The sequence below is a fragment of the Schistocerca cancellata genome, chromosome 1, assembly GCF_023864275.1.
Source record: "Schistocerca cancellata isolate TAMUIC-IGC-003103 chromosome 1, iqSchCanc2.1, whole genome shotgun sequence".
Lineage (NCBI taxonomy): Eukaryota > Metazoa > Arthropoda > Insecta > Orthoptera > Acrididae > Schistocerca > Schistocerca cancellata.
Genome location: NC_064626.1, coordinates 1004259717 through 1004284644, shown reverse-complemented (window position 1 = coordinate 1004284644; position 24928 = coordinate 1004259717). Strand labels below are relative to the sequence as shown.

Genomic DNA, 24928 nt, shown 5'->3' with positions numbered 1-24928 from the left:
ATGCAGATGTTGCGTGAAACCATAATGAGGGGGGTGCAGCCCATGCTTGTGCAGCACGTTAACGACCGTGCGTTGCAAGGCGCTCAGCTGCCTTGCTACGCTACGGGTATTTCGTTGAGGTTCTTGGCGTATGACCTCCAGAATAGCTTCCTCAGTAGCAGGAGTCTGGACAACCTCTGTCTTGCGATGGTGGAAGGAGAGAACCTGACTCTCGAAGGCGCAGCTCCAGATGACGAAACAAATTTTTATCTGGATGCCGGCGATGAGGATATCTAGCAGCATATTCACAAGCGGCAACACCAGTCCAGTTGTCAGATGCACCAAGGGCCAGAAGCATATCCACATATTCATCGTTTGCGTATGCCATACGTCTGCCACACAGGTTTAGAGGTTTACAATGAGAAAATTCGATACGTGTACACATGTACTTTGGAGTCGGTGACAGGTGCATTACTCTGCTAGCAACTAGTCCCTGCCTGGTGGACAGTGCATACAGTATAAACATGCTCTCAGTCCTGTGCGCTGTTCCACCTTTTGCAGGTTACCCCTCTGACAGATATTGTTCTTCATGATTCATCCCAACACCGCTATATGGAATTGTTCGGTTTCGAATTACACTGTTTCCCTTTCGATAATGGATGTGACGTTTCACAAGCCTAGCGATAGAATAATAATAATAATAATAATAATAATAATAATAATAATAATAATAATAATACAATACTAGCAAATACAGAATACCCCAGAAGACATGACAATGTAGCAAAAATAATACATCAACAACTTGCCATAAAACATAAACTAATAAAACAACACGTTCCCACATACAAGTACACACCACAAAATGTACTGGAGAATGATGAATACAAATTATACTGGAACAGAACGATTATAACAGATAAAACAACACCACATAACAAGCCTGACATCATACTCACCAATAAAAAGAAGAAATTAACACAACTAATTGAAATATCCATACCCAACACAACAAATATACAGAAGAAAACAGGAGAAAAAATTGAAAAATACATCCAACTGGCTGAGGAAGTCAAGGACATGTGGCATCAGGATAAAGTCGACATTATCCCAATTATACTATCAACTACAGGAGTCATACCTCACAATATCCACCAGTACATCAATGCAATACAGCTACATCCAAACATATATATACAACTACAAAAATCTGTAATTATTGATACATGTTCAATTACCCGAAAGTTCCTAAATGCAATATAACATATACCATACAGTTACAAGGAAGTCACGCTTGACTGAGGTCCGCGTCACGTTCCATTTTTAACCAGACTTAAGTCTGAGAAAAAAAAGTCAATAATAATAATAATGAACCCCGTGGAGGCCCGGGAAAAGAATAAGCCTTCGGTATGTTCTACCAGTCGTAAAAGGCGATGAAAAGAACAAACCACTATAGGGCTAACCCGCCTTTTAGTATGATTAGTTGGTTCAGGACGGAACTTATGAAGCCTCGGACAAGCGCTGTCATGGTCGGGGACGATGCTTGAACCCGATGCCCGTCCACAATGGTAACGACACTGCTAGCCACACGGAAAATGATTTAAATCCAAATAGAGGTGTTTTGCAGGATATGCTTCCTGCAACCACCTTAGAAGGAAAACAAAGACAGAGGATGAGATGGTCAGATGAAGTTAACCGACACCTCATGTTCTGTTATTATCAAGCAGCAAACTTAGGAACCAAAACAACTGGATACAGATCACAAGTATACACAAAATTTATTACCAGATACCCAGAATTAAAATTTTTAACAGAACAATGACTAGCTGATCAGATCCGTGTAATAAGTAAAAATAACAGGATACCCCAGTCAAATTAGAAAACATCAAACAACAAGTACAACAAATACTAGAACAAAATGATGTGCAATCAGAAGAAGAAGAAAATGCAGTAATTGACTCAAACATCCCAGAGCAAACAAACAAAGAACAACATGCATCAATTAAACAATCAGAGGAAAACGAAATCTTAAGACAGCCACCAGAACAAGCACAAATAGAACACGAAGTGACACACATGTTGGATATAGAAGAAAAATTTCAGCTGACATATATAGAATACAAAGACACAAATACAGACATTAGACCATTCTTGCATAGACCACCAAATAACGCACAAGTCGAAACAACAATAACAACTATCAACACAATCATACACAACAAAATAAATGAAAATACAACTATGGAAGAGTTACAACTACTGGTTTTTATAGGAACACTCACTACACTAAATATACACACTAGGCAGAGATCAGAACAAACCAACACACAGAAGAAACCCACAAAACCAGCATGGCAACACAGGCTACAGATCAGAATAGCAAAACTGAGAAAAGACATCGGACAGCTAACACAATTTATAAGAAATGAAATATCATACAAAAAACGAAAAAGGTTAGGAAAAATCTCACAACAAGAAGCGATAGAGCAATTAGATGAAAAGAAGCAGAAATTACAAGCATTGGCCAAACGACTTAGAAGATACAAAAAAAGTGAAAATAGAAGGAAACAAAACCAAACATTCAACACAAACCAAAAGAAATTTTATCAGACAATACATAACACACACATTAAAATAGACAACCCACCAAACATAACAGACATGGAACACTTCTGAAGCAACATATGGTCAAACCCAGTACAACATAACAGGCATGCACGGTGGATACAAGCAGAAACAGACACATACAAGATGTTACCACAAATGCCCGAAGTGATAATTTTGCAACATGAAGTCACCCGAGCAATTAATTCTATGCACAATTGGAAAGCCCCAAGAAAAGATAAAATAGCAAATTTCTGGCTAAAGAAGTTCACCTCAACGCATTCACATCTAACTAAATTATTTAACAGTTACTTTGCAGACCCGTACACATTCCCTGATACACTTACACATGGAATAACTTATCTTAAACCTAAAGATCAAGCAGACACAGCAAACCCAGCAAAATATCACCCCATAACATGCCTACCAACAATATACAGAATATTAACTTCAGTCATTACACATAAATTAATGACACATACAACACAGAACAAAATTATAAATGAAGAACAAAAAGGCTGTTGCAAAGGAGCACGAGGATGTAAAGAGCAACTGATAATAGATGCAGAGGTGACATATCAAGCTAAAACTAAACAAAGGTCGCTACACTATGCATACATTGATCATGGAAAAGCTTTTGATAGTGTACCCCACTCATGGTTACTACAAATATTGGAAATATACAAAGTAGATCCTAAATTGATACAGTTCCTAAACATACTAATGAAAAATTGGAAAACCACACTTAATATCCAAACAAATTCAAATAATTCGTGAAATCTTCTCGGGTGATCAGCCGAGTAAAGGCTTTACTCGGCTGATCACCCGAGAAGATTTCACGAATGGAATACGCCGAGAAAGTCTCAAATCACATTTAAATTCAAATAATATCACATCACAGCCAATACAGATTAAGCGTGGAATATACCAAGGAGACTCATTAAGTCCTTTCTGGCTCTGCCTTGCTCTGAACCCACTATCCAACATGCTAAATAATACAAATTATGGATAGAATATTACTGGAACATACCAACACAAAATCACACATTTGCTGTACATGGAGGATCTAAACCTACTGGCAGCAACAAATCAATTCATCCAATTACTAAAGATAACACAAATATTCAGCAATGATATAAATACGACTTTTGGAACAGACAAATGTAATAAAAACAGCATAGTCAAGGGAAAACACACTAAACAAGAAGATTACATATTGAATAACCACAGCGACTGCATAGAAGCGATAGAAAAAACAAATGCCTATAAATATCTAGGATACAGACAAAAAATAGGAATAGATAATACAAATATTAAAGAAGAACTAAAAGAAAAATATAGACAAAGACTAACAAAAATACTGAAAACAGAATTGACAGCAAGAAACAAGACAAAAGCTATAAATACCTATGCTATACCAATATTGACCTACTCATTTGGTGTAGTGAAATGGAGTAACACAGACCTAGAAGCACTCAATACACTTACACGATCACAATACCACAAATATAGAATACATCACATACATTCAGCAACAGAAAGATTCACATTAAGCAGAAAGGGAGGAGGAAGGGGATTTATCGACATAAAAAACCTACATTATGGACAGGTAGACAATTTAAGAAAATTTTTTCTACAACAAGCAGAAACTAGCAAAATACACAAAGCAATCACTCATATAAATACATCGGCTACACCATTGCACTTTCATAACCACTTCTACAACCCTTTAGATTACATAACATCAACAGATACGAAGAAAGTAAATTGGAAAAAGAAAACACTACATGGCAAGCACCCGTATCATCTAACACAGCCACACATCGATCAAGACGCATCCAACACATGGCTAAGAAAAGGCAATATATACAGTGAGATGGAAGGATTCATGATTGCAATACAGGATCAAACAATAAACACCAGATATTACAGCAAGCATATTATTAAAGCTCCCAATACCACAACAGATAAATGCAGACTTTGCAAACAACAAATAGAAACAGTAGATCACATCACAAGCGGATGCACAATACTAGCAAATACAGAATACCCCAGAAGACATGACGATGTAGCAAAAATAATACATCAACAACTTGCCATACAACATAAACTAATAAAACAACATGTTCCCACATACAAGTATGCACCACAGAATGTACTGGAGAATGATGAAAACAAATTATACTGGAACAGAACCATTATAACAGATAAAACACCACCACATAACAAACCTGACATCATACTCACTAATAAAAAGAAGAAATTAACACAACTAATCGAAATATCCACACCCAATACAACAAATATACAGAAGAAAACAGGAGAAAAAATTGAAATGTGGCATCAGGATAAAGTTGACCTCATACCAGTTATACTATCGACTACAGGAGACATACCAAACAATGTCCACCAGTACATCAACGCAATACAGCTACATCCAAACGTATATATACAACTACAGAAATGCGTAATTATTGATACGTGTTCAATAACCCGAAAGTTCCTAAATACAATGTAACATATACCGTACAGTTAAAAGGAAGTCACGCTTGATCAAGGTCCGCGTCACTTTCCATTTTTAACCAGACTTAACGTCTGAGAAAGTAAAGAAATAATAATATTTAGGAGAGATAATTTCTGAAAAATACTCACAACAAGAAAGAATATTAAAAGCTCGTAGGGGTCTAGGGCTGGTCCAAAACATTTACAGTAAAAAATGTCTATCTATAAATACAAAAATTAAACATTATAAGTCGGTAATTAAACCAATAATGCTATATGCCAGCGAAACCTTGACACTTAAAAGAAAAACAGATATGGAAAACCTGAAGAAAGAGGAAAGGAAAATCATTAGGAAAATTCTGGGACCAAGATGGACCAAAGAGGGGTATAGATTACAGAAAAATTCTAAAATTGAAGAATATTCTAACATAGAGATAGACATGAGGAAGAGGCGTCTAAAATTCTATGGCCACATAATGAGACTTCCCGATCACAGACTTACAAAAAGAATAGTAAGATACGTAGCATCCCTTGTTAATGGAGGAGAATGGATCAAAAATGTAAAGAAAGATCTGGAATTAGCCAACATTACTACTGAAGACATGAACAAAAGAAACAATTTCAAACTTAAAGTTGACAAATGGGAGGTCAAACCAGAGACAAAAGCGCCGAGAACTGGAACAAAATGGAGCGAAGAAAGAAAAGCTGAATTCTCGCAAACAAGAAGAATAAGAAGCCCCAGAAGTGAACCATCTTTACTTAGCGTCTTCCATGTTGGGAGCTTTACGACTAATAATAATAATAATAATAATAATAATAATGATGATGATGATGATGATAACTGCATTGAGATATGTAGTAAACTGCATACGGTTCCAGACTCAGTGTTGAAAGGCATAATTTGTAGGACCATGGTGATAATACATACAAAAAGTAACTGAGTTTGGACATCATTCGCAAAACACATTGCTAGTCGTACTGGTAACATAGGGCCCTAACGAAATGTAATAGATCTTAAGGATGCAAGAGTAATAGTTCGTATTAATCTATGGGACCATTGGAGGAGGGTACAAAGAAAATAGGTTTTGCATCTAATAAATGAAGTGGTGCAAATAAATTCATGTCTACGGCGTGGAAAGGGCTTCTTTCAAAGCTGACCAACCTTCCATTTCTACAGTTGTAGTATGTAAGGGCATATGTTTTCCAGAGGACCCGCTGCAATCGCTGTTGACGATTAAGATGCCAGATACTGTACCAGCTGGACTACATTTACCAAATAAAAAACATGTGCCTCAACCCAGGATCGAACCATCAACTTCTTGCATGGTAACACAAAACTCTATCCAGTGCACTAACTGTACAGCACAACTATGTGCCGACAGAGGTAGTTACAGTGTGTTAACTGTAAGACGGCAGAGTTGTGAAGGGAGTGCTTACACGAAAGCAGACGAAAGGCTTGGAAGTAAAACTCGCTTTAAATGTTGTTCGTAAACAAAACTGAAATCGTCATGTACATTAAAATCTATATATATAAAAATGAATGTATGTATGTTTGTCTACTATGCGCTCACAGACCATTTGGAAATGTACTGTAATATGAATGTGTTTCAAAATAATACAGTAACCAGTGATGTTTCCATACAAAGCAATACGGTAGCAAGGAAAAATGAAATATAAGGTAATTCAGACGAAATTTGGGGCTCTTTCAAAGTGATCGCAAACAAAATATCTGAAATGGAAACTCACCTTTTCTTGCCAGGCGCTTGTGGTGATACGCCAGGAAGATTCTTGGAAAACTGTTTGAATCTTCCAATGCTACACATGCTTTGTCCTGTGTATGTAGCAGCTCTCACTGAAGATTTGCTCCCTTTCCCTTTCACAGCATTCAATCACACGCAATATAATTTTGCGAGCATCGCTACGTAATTCTGGTTTCCTTCTAACCTTAGGCCTACTGGTAGGGGTTGTTGGTGACTCCCGAGATGGGCCAGCAACTGCCTCTTCACTCATTTTGATAATGTTTAGCACAACTGTACAATAAAAACACGCAGAACAGTACAGTGCAAACAATAACGAAGCAGACGACAATGGCTACCTTGTACAACACAGTCAGCTGCGTAATGTTGGCAGCAGTCGAAACTGCGTGCCTACCGAAGCCTCCCGACGTTTACCGACTTCTACCGATTCAGGACTAGGGAGAGGTCTGCCATCTAAAAGTTTACAGTGTTGCCAGATTGCCACTCTTTAACGTCCTTTTGCTGCCGAATGTACTCACCAGAAGAAATTTTGAGACAGACATTTATTTATCACTGGCATGTGAGGAGTCGCACTGCAAAGTCAGAGTGCACAAATTTTGCTTCACCCTGTATATACTGAAACACGAAGAGCATGTATGGGAAGAATTAAAGCTTGAGGCAGGAAGAAGTGTAAGTTACAGATTCTCTACATTTAAGCCAAAATGGAAATGGACATCCAGTAATTTTTCTTAAATCGTCTAAGGAAGTCATTTGTGAATTGAATTGTGGAGGGATTCACAGAAGATTCGCTAGGGAGAATTTGATTTGCAATTAGTAACTGAGAGGGTGATGCACTCCAGTGGGGAATGTTGCAGCAAATTTTACACCTTAGTGAGTTTGAGACATAATTTAAAAATATGTATGTGTGAGAATGAGCTTAGTGTAAGTTAAGATTAGAGCTGCTTTCATCCACTCCTTACCACCAGAAGTGTGGGTGTTACTGACAGAGAGTGGCATGTAAACAAATCAAAGTATTTAGATGAGCCAGTAAGGGAAGATCATTAATTGGAAGTGGTTACCAGAGAATTGATGGCTGTGGGTTTTTTTTTGTTTTTTTTGTTTTTTTTGTTCATTGCCTCTCAGCCAGTGAGGTAGAGTGTACGTGTACAGCTTTGTAACTCTTAGAATATTGGTCTAGGTTAATGAAGTTAATCCAGTAAGGTATACCACTACTCAAACAACGAAAAGATGTCTCAGAGACCATTATTAAGTTAATGGCACTAAGAAATTCTTTTGTGGATTTCCCATTGCATTTCCTGAAGTCCCACTTTTACAGAGGGTTATTTTCAATTCAGTGATGGATGAAGTAGATGACAGTGAAATTTTGTATCTGTTTTGACCTAATAAATTCCACATAATTTCATCAATGCACGTACCCGTCAGAGAAAGTATCCCAAATCATATAACAGTCCACTCCTGCTTGAAAAAACCAGAAAGGATGTCAGGAAAACGGAAATTCAAGAAAATCTGTTAGCAGATGCAGCAGCTAAGAGTATGAGGAGGAATCCAAAATTTTTGGGACTGGTGCTGGAAAGTGGGAGTAGCTGATCTTTGCACTGCTAGGTGGCGAGAGCTGCATATCTGATGAGTCAGTGTGCCGAGTGGCATTCAGCAGGGAGGAAGTGTTGTGTGTCCACAGTGATTTCGTAAAACTCTGTGTTTGGTGTGGCGATTTTATGATGTATCTGCGAACAGAACAGTGTGTGTGTATCAAATTCTGTGCAAATCTTGGGAAAAGTGCTACAGAGACCCTTGCAATGATAGAACAAGTGTTTGGGGGACAGCATGAGCCGTTTGAATGGCATGCTCGGTTCAGGGCCGGCCGTACAGACGTTGAAGATGATGATCACACTGGAAAGCCCTTTAGCCACACAACACCAGTCATGGTTGCTAGACTTCAACAATTGGTTCGTGCGCATTGACGTCGAACCATTCAAGACCTTGCTGATGAAGTGGGTATTGTTATGAGACATGTCAACGAATGTTGACTGATGAATTGGGCATGCGTCGTGTCGACGCAAAATTTGTGCCAAGGATCTTGACTGCCGATCAGAACCCACAGCGTGTTGAAGTATGCACGGACCTTTGTCAGACCGCATCTGATGATCCAACATTCTTGTCACGGGTTAGCACCGGCAACGAGAGCTGGATTTATGGTTATGACCCAGAGACAAAGCAACAATCGTCCCAGTGGAAGAGCCCAGGCTCTCCAAACCCAAAAAAGCGAGACAGGTGAAGAGCAAAGTGAAGAGTATGACCATTGTTTTCTTTGATACTAAGGGAATTGTGCACAAAGAATTCGTCCCACCCAACCAAACAATGAATTCAGCATACTACTGGGACGTTTTGCGACGGCCCGAACTTTGTCATCAAGGGAACTGGCTGCTGCATCACGACAACGCACCCTGTCACACGTCCTTGCTCACCAGGACATTTTTGACAAAAAACAACATGGCAGTTGTACACTACCCACCATACTCACCAGATTTGGCACCTTACGACTTCGCGCTATTCCCAAAACTGAAACTCAAGTTGAAAGGCTGTCGGTTCAACATTCTAGAAAGGATTCAAGAAGCATCGCTGGTGGTGAATAACACCCTTAAAGAACAGAACTTCCAGAAAACGTTTGACCAGTGGCAGAAGTGCTGGGACCGGTGTTCATGTGCAGATGGGAATTACTTCGAGGGTGATGGTGACCATTAGTCCAAAGGTAAAGATTTCAACAGATGGCAGCACCAGTCCCGAAAATTTTGGATAGTCCCTTGTATGTCTAGTGGTCAATGGCGTGTGTGTGTGTGTGTGTGTGTGTGTGTGTGTGTGTGTGTGTGTGTGTTAAATTGGCAGGAGAGTTCCCAAATGCTATCTAAACGTCACCGGTATGTGAAAAACAAGAGTCCCATTCTGTTAATTAACACAATATGTTCGCCAGCTCGTAACACTTAAACTCTTCTTATGCCAATCATTATATTAATGTGTGTGAATTCTCAAGGTGATTCTCATAATCTATCCAGTGTTCATCCAAAATAAGTTCAAGTTCAAGCTCACATCATTGGATGCTCATGATATGTTAAAGCTCCAGCCATCTCTTAGAGTTCAGCCATCTCTTAGAGTGTAAGTCCTATGTGACTTAGAAATTTTTATAAGTACAAACGAATGTTAAAGTATTCACTTGGCAGCTTGCCACCCAAACTCAATCATTTTTACCAGCCTGAAACTGCATTATTGGCTCACCTGCATGTTACCTTAGGACTGATCCATACAGGCTGACTTCCAGATGCAGAATGACCTGGTACCACCAAAATCCATAACATATGTGTAATTAAACTTACAGAAAATTTTTGGAAAACAAGTTACAAATTTGATATGTGGCTTAAATAAAAGCTCCTTTTCTTCCAGTTCCATTAAGACTGAAGATATTATTCTGTATACAATAGTTTAAGCACAATTAATTAAAACATAAATTTTGTGCATACATGCATTTGAAAAATAACAGGGAAATAGTTGTTAATACATGTAAAACAATAAAGTTGGCCTGTTCAATAGATGCATCCTTTTACACTCTATCTATTGGTGCTATCCAATATTACAAACAATTTACAACTTTTGAATTACAAGTTTTTTTAATACTGGCTGAATTAACTTTTAATTAAATTAGAACTCAAATAATAATCTAGACATATGGTTAAGTGGTAGAGACATAGGGGATGCCAGTTCATTTGTTGCATAAATGTGGGGAATTCAATGATTTAACACACTTACATAACTGAAAAGATATACATCCCAATAACTTAATAAATGAAAACATATAAACGTGTGGCTTTCACCCAGTATGTTGTTTGTTAAGATCACATGAAATGCTAAGCAATTATTTATGCTCTAAGGGTATTTTTGTAAGAATATTCATTTACTGTGACTAACTTCTATAGCTTTTATTATTTCTGTAATGTCAATGTCTCAACTGATGCACTATAGTGCCACAAGTATAAGGTAATATTGTATTTATATTATAATGAAATATCACTTCACCATACCTTGGTAAAACCGAACTTCCATTCCCCTAACTTGCTGGTCAAGGTGGCCGCTCTGGCCTTGTGGTAGATCCCGGCTACCCATCTCCCACCCACCCACATGCTCTTACTTCAGTCAATACTTAGACTCCAGTGATTTCATGAAATTTTAAGTGGCTGATAACTTGACAGCATTTATGTTTTGTTACAGCAGGCAACACTTACTTTTGTTGTTGTTATATTTATTTCTCTCATTTTAATAAACTTCTGTTGGATTGATTTTCTAATTGTTGATGGTGTGTTCAATATTTCTTCTGTTGCAGTGTGCTGATTCATTTTTGTTTGTGTATACATTTCTTCCACTAAGATTTATATTGGCATTGTGGTCTGTCATTAGCCGGCCAGTCAGAGGATGTTTTGGGTACGTATAATTTCTTTTTTTTGCGTATGAATTGTATTGAGTGGGTCTAAACTTGCAGGAGTCACTCACATCATACAAAAGCTGTTATGAGCAGTCTAATTTCACTGTTTTTTGAACTGTATAAACATGATAATTGCTAAAGCTTTGTACACTGGCACCAGAACTGCATTAAAAACTATGGAAAAATCATAATAATGCATTATTTGTTGCAGTGTTAATGTAGCAGTGAAAAAATTCTCAATGGCAAACAACTATGAACTGTGTTAAGGTAACACGATACAAGTGTTAAGTAGCTGATAGGTATCCAAGAAGAATTAGCATTTTAGCTTGGCCTTTGAATCTATGTTCATATGCGGAACACTTTCTCCCCACCCTCCTCCTGTACTCCTTGCTCCCACTCTCCGTCTCCCTCTACCCCTTCCTCATCCTCTCCCTTCCCCCACCTCACACACACATACACAAACCACACTTGGAGAATGTGATTTGTGTGTGTGTGTGTGTGTGTGTGTGTGTGTGTGTGTGGTAAGATTGTATTTATGCACGTGAGCTCTGATGATGTGAGAAGTTCAGAGGCAGAGCTATATTGTTAAACTTCTTCTTTTGACTCCTGTAGCTGCTTAACATTGGCGCTGTTTGGTGATCAGAATGGGAAAGGACAATTGTAGTTTGTTCCTACGGAGTATATTTTCATATTCAGTTAGCCCTGAAAAAAAAAAAATAATGTACACACAATCTTTCTCTCAGGATTTGATTGTAAGTATGAAAGCCGAAATATCACATTCAGCTTCATTTCTACTCGCTTTTCAATTACTGTACTCATTCTTTACACTATACTATGAGTATCTTTACTCATTTTATTCTCCCTCTCTCTCTCTCTCTCTCTCTCTCTCTCTCTCTCTCTCTCTCTCTTGTAGCACATTACACAGAAGTTATCATCACTTCCTATTGAACAAATACGTTGTTGTTAGTAAAAAAATACAAACAAAATTCTACATGTTAAACGAAGGAGGAAGTGTGGCATTACTAGGCATAAGTACAAATTTGAGGCTGAAAATAAAAATTACGTAGCAAATGCTATTTTGTAGCAGATTGTATCCAGATGAGTGATTTTTACCTGTGGTAGTTTCAAATAGCTTTAATATATGTACACAGATGTTCAGATGTTGACTCAGTAACCAATTTTTGGTTGCTGTATTGGTATTGGACAAAAATGATATCCTGGCAAAAGCCTTATTTGGAAAGAGTAGGTGCATAATAATGTGTTTGTAAAATAAAATAAAAATGCACCTCTGCATGAACACAGCAGTGTGTCAGGGTGCTTGTAACTATGCTTAGATGCCTTCATCAGCTGTCAGGTAAGTGAAAGGTCTCTGGAAGATACATGCTGCATATGGAATTGTAGGACTCAGTTGCGGGTTCTGTTAAAGAACTGCATATGTGCGTGGGACTTTCAGCCTGCAAGGTAGCTGCTTGGGAGTAACTGAATTGATATATGTTGAAATGTGTTGACCTGTATTGTTTTTTGTTTGCTACCAGCTTAACCTCGCTGGTTGCACAGTGTTTAATGCAGATAGCGTGTCAACAACTAAGATGTTTTTGACGTCTATGAAACTCAACATTTCAGTCATTGTTAACTCTGTTTCTTTCTTCTGGTTTCATAGATGTACCATATTTACCTGAGTATAAGGTGACGCCCATTTTTTCTTGAGGTTTCTTGAGAAAAATTTACTTTTAACATGTTTTGACTCATCGAATGACAAACTGTTTTATTGGCATAAAATATCTGCCTAAACAGGTAATGTTATACCTATTATAAATTTATTGAACATCTGCAGTTTGAAAATACATTGAGAAATAAAATAAACAAAAAGAAATGGTTTATATTAATTTGTGACTATTTTATTTTCTACATTTTTTCGCTTACCAACCCTGTTGTCTATGGTATCATTATCATCATCCTAACGGCTGAGCTGTGAAATTTATATCTTTGTTGTCATGAATATTTGCTGTTTGTTCCAAATAGGTTGTGGTTTCTGAGGGTTGTGGATACTGCAGGACCTGAGAACACAGCTGTTTTTATCCAAATACGTATCGTATTTCACTTCTGTGCCGATGTTAGGATGTTACTGTGTCTCTTGCTTCCAAACACATTGTCTGCCCACTGACTACATAGGACTTGCAGCTGACACACCCCCTTTCATTCCCGTCGTGTCCCAGTGAGTGTTGACAACATTGCAGCACAAAACACATAAGTATGTCACTGGCCTCTGTCTAGGCTTTTACAGTCTCCTGTAGAAACAAATACCAGTGTTGAGTATTTGTGCAATTTTGAAGTCATTTCAATTCAACCTCAAATGAATTCAGGCAAACTGCAGTTTAAACATGGTAGATGTTCCTAAAGGACAAAATAAATGGTGTAGATATCAATAGTTGGCAATCAGATGGTATTTGCTGCCTGCTCACCACTCTCCTCCCCACAGTCATCTTCTTCACAGCTAGGCTGATACCACTGTTTCTCCTCCAACCTTACCTAGTGCTGTGCTTGAGCAACTGTGAGACACAAACTGCAATATCTTCTAGTTTTCAAGTCATATGTAACAGCAGCAACTTATACATAAATAAAAGATTTGAATCAACTCTTGAATTTCACTAATCCCACCATCTACTGGCGTCTGTTAACAACATCCAAATTTCTCATTTGCAACCGACTAAGTAAATCATTACAGTCTCTCGTAATCATATAAAATGCCAATCTGGGTCCAGAATAAAATACTGTTTTTTAAAGGACAACGTTTCCACTTTTGAATGTTACCTTTACTTAAAAATCAGGATTACTGTAATGTTTGTGCACGATACCCTTACATGTATGAGAACATTTATTGAAAATCTATTAAAATACAACAAGAATTTGTAAGATGACAGATTTAGTGCTATTTTCTCCTGTGTTTCACAAAACTATCAGAATTTAAGCAGAGAAATAGATTGTTCTGGTGATAAGTTCACAGTTTCTCACGCATTCCTTGCACTAGCGCTTCACGAGCCAAATGTCATGTGACTGTTCTAACAACGTTGACAGTGTATCGAGTGTTTTGTCATATCGGGGAAAACATGAGCCTGTTTGAAAGTGAGTATCATTTGCCCCTTCCAAATTTTTCAAAATAAATCTGCATGAGAACTCAGTAGCCAAAGCTTCATCCACAAATGTAAAGACGATCCCTATAAACACTAATAAACAATGTAAAAATGTTAACCTCAGCAGCACTATTTTAATCTGCGATTAGAAGACAACCGTGTATTTTTTGATGATGAATTTGGGAAAAAATCTAATTCTCTAATCGGGTAAATACGGTAGTTACCCTAAACATAATGTTGTCTGCTAACTAACATTGGCAGCAGCCAAAGACCAAACAGTACTGTTTGATGTCATTTTATTTCTGTCATTTCAGATGCTCTTATCTGCTGCATTGTGAGAGTCTCTCTGGGCAACCCAAAGAGTTTTCATTTTGCTTCTACTTCCACTTTAAATACCCTGTCAGTTCTCTCTTTAGTGTTGTCAAGTATGAGAATATATGGCTATGAATGAAAAAGGGCTCAGTAATGTGCTAGTCAAGATTTATTTGCTACAAATTCAAAAACTGTGCTCCGCAGATTTTGTAATTGTTTAGTTGGATGGGAAAAGGAAGATAACCTTGAGAAGCCTTCAGTCAGTGAATCATTCTGTTGCCTTATGTGAAAATGCCTCTACTTTTTGATAGAAACAATTGTCTATTGCTGCAAACTTAAATAGTGCTAAAAAAGAGATAACCAATTTTAGGCAGAGAACTGTTATTGTTTTCCCAAAACCCAAAAAACTGGATGGTGACAGACTGCTGAATATTTGAATGATGATCTATTGTATGTGAGAATTCTGCATGAGAAGTATTGCCAGTTAAGTAATTTATTTTTCAGATGTGATATTATGGTGCATATAAAAGTGTAGGTTTTCATGGACAGAGTCTATTTCAGTAAAATCATTCTTGAAGTGTGACCGCATATTATAACATTACCAGTGTTTCTGCTATTATTGCAGGCAGCCTTCATCAGGGTGGATACTTTTGGTACATTTATTAAGTGTTACTGGATCCTACAGGATCATACAAAGCTTTTTGAATCAGTTTTCTGAATTTCCATTTTTTTCCCTGTTTTGTTCACTTTTTATTCATAGTTTCATTCTGCGCCTATCCTTCCCACATGTCAATTTTTACAACTGTACAAATTTCTGTCTATGGATATTTTTTGATGTGTTGAATCCAAGGTATAGTTTTCAGTTGTTCCAAGTGTGTCAAAATTTTTTAGGGAAGTCTTGTTGAATGTCCGTAAATGTGTCCATAGAATTTTAATCTTCTTTTTTGGATATCTGCCATGGGGTTGGATAATTTTTGTACTGTTTTTCAGGATTGCAGTCTTTAACCAACTTCTGATTTGTTTGGGCCCCAGTTTGTATGGTGTCAGGAACCTTAATTACACTTTTGCTTTCTTCTTTTAGGGTGTTTTTCATGTCATCTTTTATGTGAACCCTTGAGATTTTCACTGGCATGCAGGGCTTCTGGTTTAATAACTGTAGTAGTGCCTGATTGTAGAGATGTATATCACACTCACTGAAAAAACAAATGTGGAGATAATCTCTAAAATTATCACATAGTCATTGTATATCATATGTGCTAAAACAACTTAGAAAGAGGAAAAGTAGCTATATATGAAATTAAAAGACAAATGAGCTAAAAGAAAAGCACAATGGAATATCACTTTCTGACCACTTACAAAACAACTTGGGTGAGGCTTTTTGTTGTAGATGTGAGTTCTGTAGGCTCTCTTGGGTGAATTTACTTGTGTATTTTTGGAGAGAAGTTTTTAAGACAACTTATGGCCAGTTCACCTTGAAAGGCTTGAAAGCATATATATTGGATATTATCGTTTTGTAGCTTTAGTTACGAGGGCTATTCAGAAAGTAGGGAATGTTTTGGCATTAGAAAAAAAAAAACTAAGTACAAGAAATACATTTTGTTATACACATCTGAAAGACCTTCATCGTAAAATTCTGCCGCCTGAGACTTGTGGCAGCCTAGCTTTTGAGTGACAATTTAAAACAACAAAGTCCATGAAACTTGTGGAAAATAAAGCGAAAGCTCCGTTATTGTGAAGCGATGGTTTTCACAAATCGTTTCATGAACTTTAGTGACAAGATCGTTAGTCACAATGCTCAGGTGCCACTCTTCTCTTCATCATGAACGTTGGTTTGGCCGTTTTTAAACCGAATGCACCATTTCTGGACAGAACATTCACTCATTATGTTGTTTCCGTACACTTTGCACAGTGCACGATAAATTTTTATAGGTTTTAGGTTTTTTGCCAACAAAAACCATATCACAAACTGCGTTTCACAACTGGAGGGATTTTCAATTGCAGCACACATTTCAAATTCGAATATCGAAAAAACCAGATGCGCAGAGATGTTCCCGCTTCACCGATGGATGCCGATTGAGCTGCCGAGCACGTACATACCAAAATATACACGATTGGCACGCACGTAGAGGTGTCAGACGGAAATGTTCCCTACTTTCTGAATAGCCCTCGTATATGGGTTTCCAATAGTTACTGAACGAGGAGGTGTGTGAGACTCATATTCAAGAGACGATGGTTCAAATCCATGCACAACCATCAAGAGTTAGGTTTTTTGTTATTTCCCTAAATGCTGAGATTTAAAAATGGATTAAAAACAGTGCTGACTGTTTATAATGAAATAGAAGGAGTCTGGTAATAGTAGTGACATATAAAATACATGGTCTATAACATAAATAGAAAGAGGAAATTGTGCCCATGATGGTAGGTGATGGCGGTGAACGAATGTGAGCTACTAAGGACAACAACGTAGTTGTTGCTTAAATATGCAGTGCTCTTCCCATTTCATACCGAATTACACTAGTTATAGCCAGTCAGGCATACAGGATGTAAAACAGTTGTTACAGTGAGATACATAAAGAACAGTTACACAAAAGCTAGTAACAAATGGAGCAATTAGGTTCATTTTATATAAAGTGATGTATCTATTTGCTTAATTTGTTATTAGCTTTTGTATAACTATTCTGTATGCACCTTATTGTTTTATGTCCTGTATGTCTCTTTGGTTATCGCTGACAGAATTCGATATTTAGTGGACGGAGCTACATTACTCTCTTTGGCAGTTGATGTTAGTGGAATCATAAAAGCTGCTCTATTCATTCACCATCATCAGATATCATCATTGGTACAATTTCTTCTTTTAATTTTTGTTGTATATTATATATTTTGTGTGTTACTACTATTATCAGACTTCCCTCTAAATCCATTCTGTATCTACATTTCAGTATAAATGGTCTGAAGATGGGCAATCATGAGATATGTACACTACTTTCTTTTGAGCAGCAAAAATTCAGATTTTTAAACGTTATTTGTGAAATACCTGTCTTGTTTCTTTCTTCAAAGAGATTGAGGAAACAGTAGTAGTTAATGAAGCAGTTATAAACTACAGGATGTAACATGCTAGTAACAGGAAGATTCAGAGTCCTTTAAATTTATATGTGTAATCATTTATTTACTTTAAAAAAGTATATTCTAGTTTAACAAAAACAGATGCTACATTTTTAGCTTCCTAGCCATTATACTGTTTGGAAGTGGGGTATTTTTTTAAAATATTGTACTGATTGTGGGAAGGAAGAGGGGGACACTACATACATTATGGGTAGAGATTGTAGTATATTCCAGTGTGGTCTAGTAGGTGGTACAGATATGTTTAGAGTGAACTTGTAGCATGTGGGGGCCTCCACTGCAGTCTGTGTCAATACCACCTGGAATATAATTATGAGTAGTAAAGCACTTTGGTGTTCGAACTAATCTTTGAGTTGATGGCTGCTTTGCATTACTTCTCTGTCTAGATTACCCTGAAGCTTATCTGTCACCTAACGTTTACTTAGTATTTCAAACAGTGGAATGTCTGGGATGGAATAATGACAACACTATCAGTTTGAAGGATGGCATTTCTCCACCAGACTGCGTATAAAATCTTTTATTTCTCACACAATCAGTTTTGGGCATTGCCCATTTTCAACTGTGCCTCTAGTTGCATATGTGGCTACATTGTCAACATTAATTTAAAACTCACATGCCATGAATAACTGCATAAACAGGGTGTATACGACCCGGGACAACCGGGAGATCCGGGAAAAACCAGGGAATTTTTTAGAATTCCGGGAATTTTTCATTGTTTTAGTTTTCAGCTAAATTTTTGTGATTTTGACTGGTAAGAACCAATACTCTAACAAAGGATATTACTGTATCCCGCTATTGCAGAATAATACGCAGCACCAAAACATGAACGAGAGAAAAAAACTAAAACAAAACTTAAAAGGAAATGCGCCAAATAGAACGAAAAAACACAGTGCTCATACAAGCGTCTGCTGACAGCAAAGTGTGTCAAAGGCTTTAGGAAGATTATGCAATGCTTCCTAACAATAAATTGCCTCCGATGAGGGCGGGCCACATCAAACCAGTCAGTAGACTGATGACAAAAAGAAGAGCGTGACGTGACACCTGTTTAAATTAGATTCGTTTGAGCAGTTGCGGGCGGGCTCTTGCTCATGCGCAGTTGAGTCACGTATGAGTAGTACCTTCTTTCGCTTCTGGTTACAGAAATATGGCTGGGCGCCAGTACTTAATATTGCCCCGGTTCGGAAATATAGTAAATCTGGCGCTGATGACCAGAACAGTCTGAGTTGTGGTGGGGAGATGGATCGTCTCCACATGACCTGTGTTTACGTTCAGTGATTTTGTTAAATGATAACAAACGGATTTTTTAGGCCGGGAGTTATCAAATGAATTAAAATACTTTCGCATAATTACGGAAAGCTAAAATATGGTATTAGTTTTAGATTTTATTTCCACCTTCTTGACAGTCAAGCATTAATCGTCTTGCAGAACAATGAAGTTATTTTTGTCGGTTTGCTAAAGAGGTTTGGCTTTCATTTAATCTTTTCTGTTTTATTTGAAACGAGGTGTTTAATTTCACAGTATTGGCTAGTGTCATCTGTTCGCTGCAAATCAAGTGCACGTATGGCATTATGCCATAATAAAGAACCAAACATGAGATAATATAGTACTGGTATTCCAAGAAAATTTACATACGAATCTGGAGATATGAATGTGCATTTTAAGCCGAATTATGCATTTTAGCATGGTTCACGAAATTCCGATGCTCTTGAAGTATCCTCTGATGTCTTGTTTTTTTTATGACATAATGTAAGATCTTTTAATGTTTTACATATGGGCTTCCTGCGTCATCATAGCTGCGTAAGCGTGGTGACGCCTTTTATCTGGCGCTCTCTTCCAACTGCTGAAACGAACCTATTTCTAACAGGTCTCAGGAAAATATTGTGAATGGTGGTTTGGAAAGCGTTACATTCAAACCCAATTTCCTTTTACGCAAGATGAACTATGTGCGAGAATTACGATGAATAACTTAAATCACAAAAGTTTGACTTTCATTTAAAAATCAGCTCTTTGAGGACGACCATTTAGAAGAATTTCGAGCCCAGAAAATCAAACATTTACGTCGTTATTAAAAATTTTGCTGGCACATTTGTGTGATGTATTTTAAAGTGTAACACGTGCAAAAAAGATCAACATTATATGTGGAAGCTTAGCTCCTCTTCCAGCTTATTAATCTTAGAGACCAATATTATATGTGAATGCTATGTATATTAATTTAAACCATTAACTTTTCTTATTTGTGTGTTCGCGCTACTTAAGAGTGGTCTTGCTATTGGCTTACTACATCACGTGTCCGTCCTGTCATCAGCGGGCAAGATCATGTGACAATGAGCTGTGACTGGCTTACAAAAGCGCCTCGCAATCTCGATTTCAGTGCTTCGGAAAGTGACATGCGGTGTTTGGTGGAATTCAAATTTATACCTTCGTAATACGGAAATACGCAGCGTACGTGTTCCTCCACATCAAAGGTCTTTCAAAACGTCGGTATATAAAAACATAAACATTCAAAGAATTGTTGAGTTTTTCAGTGCCGAAGAAGAGTATACTGTCACTTAACACGGAAAAAGTGTATTTTCACCTGGGAGAAAGTGTATTTTTAACCGGGAAATCCAGAAATTTTTTTTCCTTGTCCACGTATACACCCTGATAAAGTACAGTCAACAAATGTCCTCAGAACACATGGTATACAGGGTATTAAACAAACAGTCACATGTGCGGATTGCATGGGAAATTCATTGTGTCTGTCTATGACTGTATGGTGACGAGAAGTCTATCCCTTTCATAATATTGTCATTTTATTACTTATTTCATTAGATTACTAACTGCACGTCACTCCAGTACTTAATATTTTACCTTCCATTAAGGATTTAATTGTTGTCAACAATTTCTAAGTGTGTGGTCTGGCACTTAATTCTGTCTTCATTTGTAATTCCAGTGTATGACAAAAAGGTGGTTATATTGTAGTGTTTTTTTAAAAATGTCTGAGGTCACAAAGTATGTCGTACCTTTACTTATCTTTTGTCTAATAGATCTTGTCAAAATTTCCTTGCAACATTTCATTATTTTTCTGAATTATTCATGACTTTTGTATTCTGCAAGTGGAAATAGTGATACTGGCATTCTTTTTATGATTTAACTTCAACTTCCATTTTTGTTAAATACTCCAATTTGATCATCTTGATCTTGAAGCTCTTTTGTCTGTGTTTGCTTTAACAACAACATATGTTTTTTGGGTGGGTTCCGCCTTTAGCAAAACACTGTTTTGTTTTTGTCCCAGACATGTCTGACTGCAGTTACAGCATCATCAGTATTTTTTTTAATTGTTATGGCTGTTAAACATAAGGAATGTTGTTTACTGTTTAAATACATACAAATATTAGTTTCCAAATCGTAATTACAGGTTTTTGAGGAGCCAAACACAAAGCTGAAATTGAGTGGCTGAAGCAAGAAATTAGATACCTACATACATAAAAGCAGGAATTCAATGTTGAACTATTCAAAATTCACCTGGAACTAGGAAGTCACATCAGAATCTGTGAAATATTTAATGATATCATGAATACGTCAAACAAAACACAGAAACACAAATAAAAACCAAATGGAATAAACAACAACAAAAACTAAATGCTCTCTTAAAACAAAGTGAAATCATTACACATAAGAATAGAAAGCAAACAAACAACACATTCCACAAACATCTGGTCAACCTTACTGACATACAACTATCTAACCAAGAAATAAATTTTCCAGAAAAAGGCCCAAAATACAATTTCAACACACACACATTACACACAAGACAGTGGAGAATCTCGTCACAGAAAGTGAATACATCATAAAACAACAAGAAGGAAACAGTAACCCAAACTTCATGCAGGTCTGACAAGAGAATTAGTTGCAGAAGAAATAAGATGCATAATAAAGGAAAACAAGAACAATATATTGACAGGAACAAAAACTGAAGAAGAAGAAACATGCAGAAAAATAAAAAAACAAACTTAAAAACATCAAGGCACTGATTACAAGAGCAGACAAGGCAGCACCATGATAATTATATAACAGGATGAATACAAAGATAAAACCTTAAAATTTCTGGAGGACAACAACATACCAAAGCTAACCAGTGACTCAACACGAATATATGAGTAAAACACACAAGCACTTCTAAAAAATGTCTCACACATAATCACAAAACAGAAAGCGAAATGGCTGAAACAAAAGAACACCCATGCACCCACACTGAACACCTACTAAAGTTCCACAAAAAGGTCATTCCAATATGCCCCGTTGTCAACTTCAGAAGTGCACCCACACTTAGCCAGAGAAATGCACACATACTTACAGAAACATTACACATACACAAATAACAGAAGCATACACAACAACGAAGAGCTGATACGAAAAATCAGACACATCAACATGCCCACAATAGCCACACCGGGGTCACTAGCCAGAGGACTTCTAGCCAACATTTTCCTTAATCACATTGAAAATAAAATATTTGAAACAATAGTAGGACCCAAACAGTACCGTATAATATATTGGTATCGTTATGTAGATGATGTCATATGCCATTAGAAACAGAAAACAACAAAATGTTAAATTTCCTTGACCTCACATTATACAGAGACAACAACCAACACCAATTCTCCACATTCAGAAAAGTAACCACCACCAGCACAACCATTCACAAACATTCCAATCATCCAACTACACACAAACTAGCTGGTTTCCAATATATGATACACCGACTGAACAAAACCCCACTGACTGAAAGCAACTATAACAATGAATTACAGACAATCAGACAAATAGCTGTAGAGAATGGACATGACACAAACACTATAGATAAACTTAACCACAGAATTAAAACAAAATTGAAAATACACCCAATACACACAAACCTTCTCACCAAATTACAAAGACACAGAACACACAAACAAGCACACATGAACAAGAAACACCCACAACAACAAACAAGTGGTTCACTCTCACCTACAACAATGAAGCAGCCCACAGAATAGGCAATATACTCAAATAACAAGGGCTAAAAATAGCCTACAGGACAGACAACTCAACACAGAAGAAACTAAAGACAACCAACACAAGCGCAGACAAACACAACACATCTGGTATTTACCAACTAACATGTCAGGACTGCAAATCAGTTTATATAGGACAGACAAGCAGAAATTGTAATACTAGATAAACAGAACATATCCCAACAGACGTCAACACGGATTTGAAAATTCTCAAATGCAGCAACAGCCACCCACAAAAATAATTTTTGAAGAAAATTATCAAATACAAAAGGCCATAGTTGAAGGAAAGCAAGTAATAAATGAATACACACCTCTCTGTAATGGAACTCTGTTCTCTGCCCTCAAAGAATTAGTCGATAATACTAACCTATAGAACTTTCCCCCCTCCCCACTCGCATACACAGACTCATACATACATACACACACATAAAACTAAAAATAAATAAATATAATAATAATAATAATAATAATAATGATAATGATAAATCCTCAAACCTTCTCTCTCTCTCTCTCTCTCTCTCTCTCTCTGAGAAATTCAAAACAACCGCCAGTGACATCTTCAACTGCTCCACTGTCTGCCATCTTGTTTTCACACCTTCTACTGTTCCACTGTCCGCCATCTTGTACCACAGCTGATAGACAGTGACAGTGACAACTCAAAACACTGAACTTGGCAATGAAGAAGATGACGAAAAAAGAAATCGTAAGTGAAACATAATGTAAATAGACACACACACACACACACACACACACACACACACACACACAACACCTTTCACGTAAATTATTAATCTCAGGCATAGCCCCAACAGTTTAGAAATTGTAATTTTTGTGTAAATGTTTTGCCGACATTAAGTTGTATATAGTTGCAGGTGAGTAACTGTAAAGAAAAACAGACGCTATAAAAACATAATACAGCAGAAAAACCACACCATGTGATAAGAAGGTATGAATACACAATTTTGTGTGCTCCTCAAAAACCTGTTATTACAATTTAGAAACTAATATTTGTGTGTATTTAAACGGTAAAGAACATCCCTTAAGTTTAACAGCCATAACAATAAAAAAAACCACTGATGATGGCGCGACTGCAGTGAAACATGCCTGGGACAAAAACAAAATAGTGTTTTGCTAAAGGCAGAAACCACTCAAAAACATATGCTACTCCAATTTATTTACAACTTGTTGTTTGTAGTCACATAATATATGAACTCAAATGACTCCATTCTAGAACTGGGTCATTTTTAAATAAAGGATCCTGCCAAAAATAGTTATAGACTTTTAGAGATTTGAAAGATTACATGATGAGTGCTATAAATGTTAATTTTTAAATACTTTATTTGCAATGCAGGATTCTGTATCTTATTAATCTGTGTTCAAATGTACATAAATAAAAAAGAAATAATTATTTGAAAGATATTAATTTTATATTGTGACTATAAAATAATGAAATATTAATAGTGAAGTTCTGCAGGTGAGACGGAGGGCAGGGGAGAGGTGCAATGGGGTGGGGAGTACGGAAAAGGAGAGAAATAAAAGGACTGGGTGTGGTGATGGAATGACAGTTGTGTAGTGTTTGAATGGGAACAGGGAAGGGTCTGGATGGGTGAGGGCAGTGACTAACGAAGGTTGAGGCCGGGAGGGTTATGGGAATGTAGGATGTATTGCAGGGAAAGTTGCCACCTGCACAGTCCAGAAAAGCTGGTGTCAGTGGGACAGATCCATGTGCCACAGGCTGTGAAGCAGCCATTGACATGACTGTCATTGACATTTGGCAGAGTGTTTAGCAACAGTGTGGTCCACTTGTTTCTTGGAGACAGTTTGTTGGTGGCTATTCATGCGGACAAACAGCTTGTTGGGTGTCATGCCTACGTAGAATGCAGCACAGTGGTTGGAGCATAGCTTGTAGACCACATGACTGGTTTCACAGGTAGCCCTGCATCTGATGGGATAGGTGATGTTAGTGGCTGGGCTGGAGTAGGTGGTAGTGGGAGGATGTACGAGACAAGTCCATACAGA

The 24928-nt window shown here is 37.2% G+C and overlaps 1 protein-coding gene across 1 annotated transcript in view; it reads left to right on the top strand.

The window, feature by feature from the left end:
* The window catches only part of LOC126088898 (protein TAPT1 homolog), a 141114-nt gene that overhangs the window by 22241 nt on the left and 93945 nt on the right, over positions 1 to 24928 (top strand). The window contains exon 3 of the mRNA XM_049906869.1: positions 11212 to 11309. Coding sequence (XP_049762826.1) covers positions 11212 to 11309 — 98 coding nt within the window. The remainder of the gene's footprint in view (positions 1 to 11211; positions 11310 to 24928) is intronic.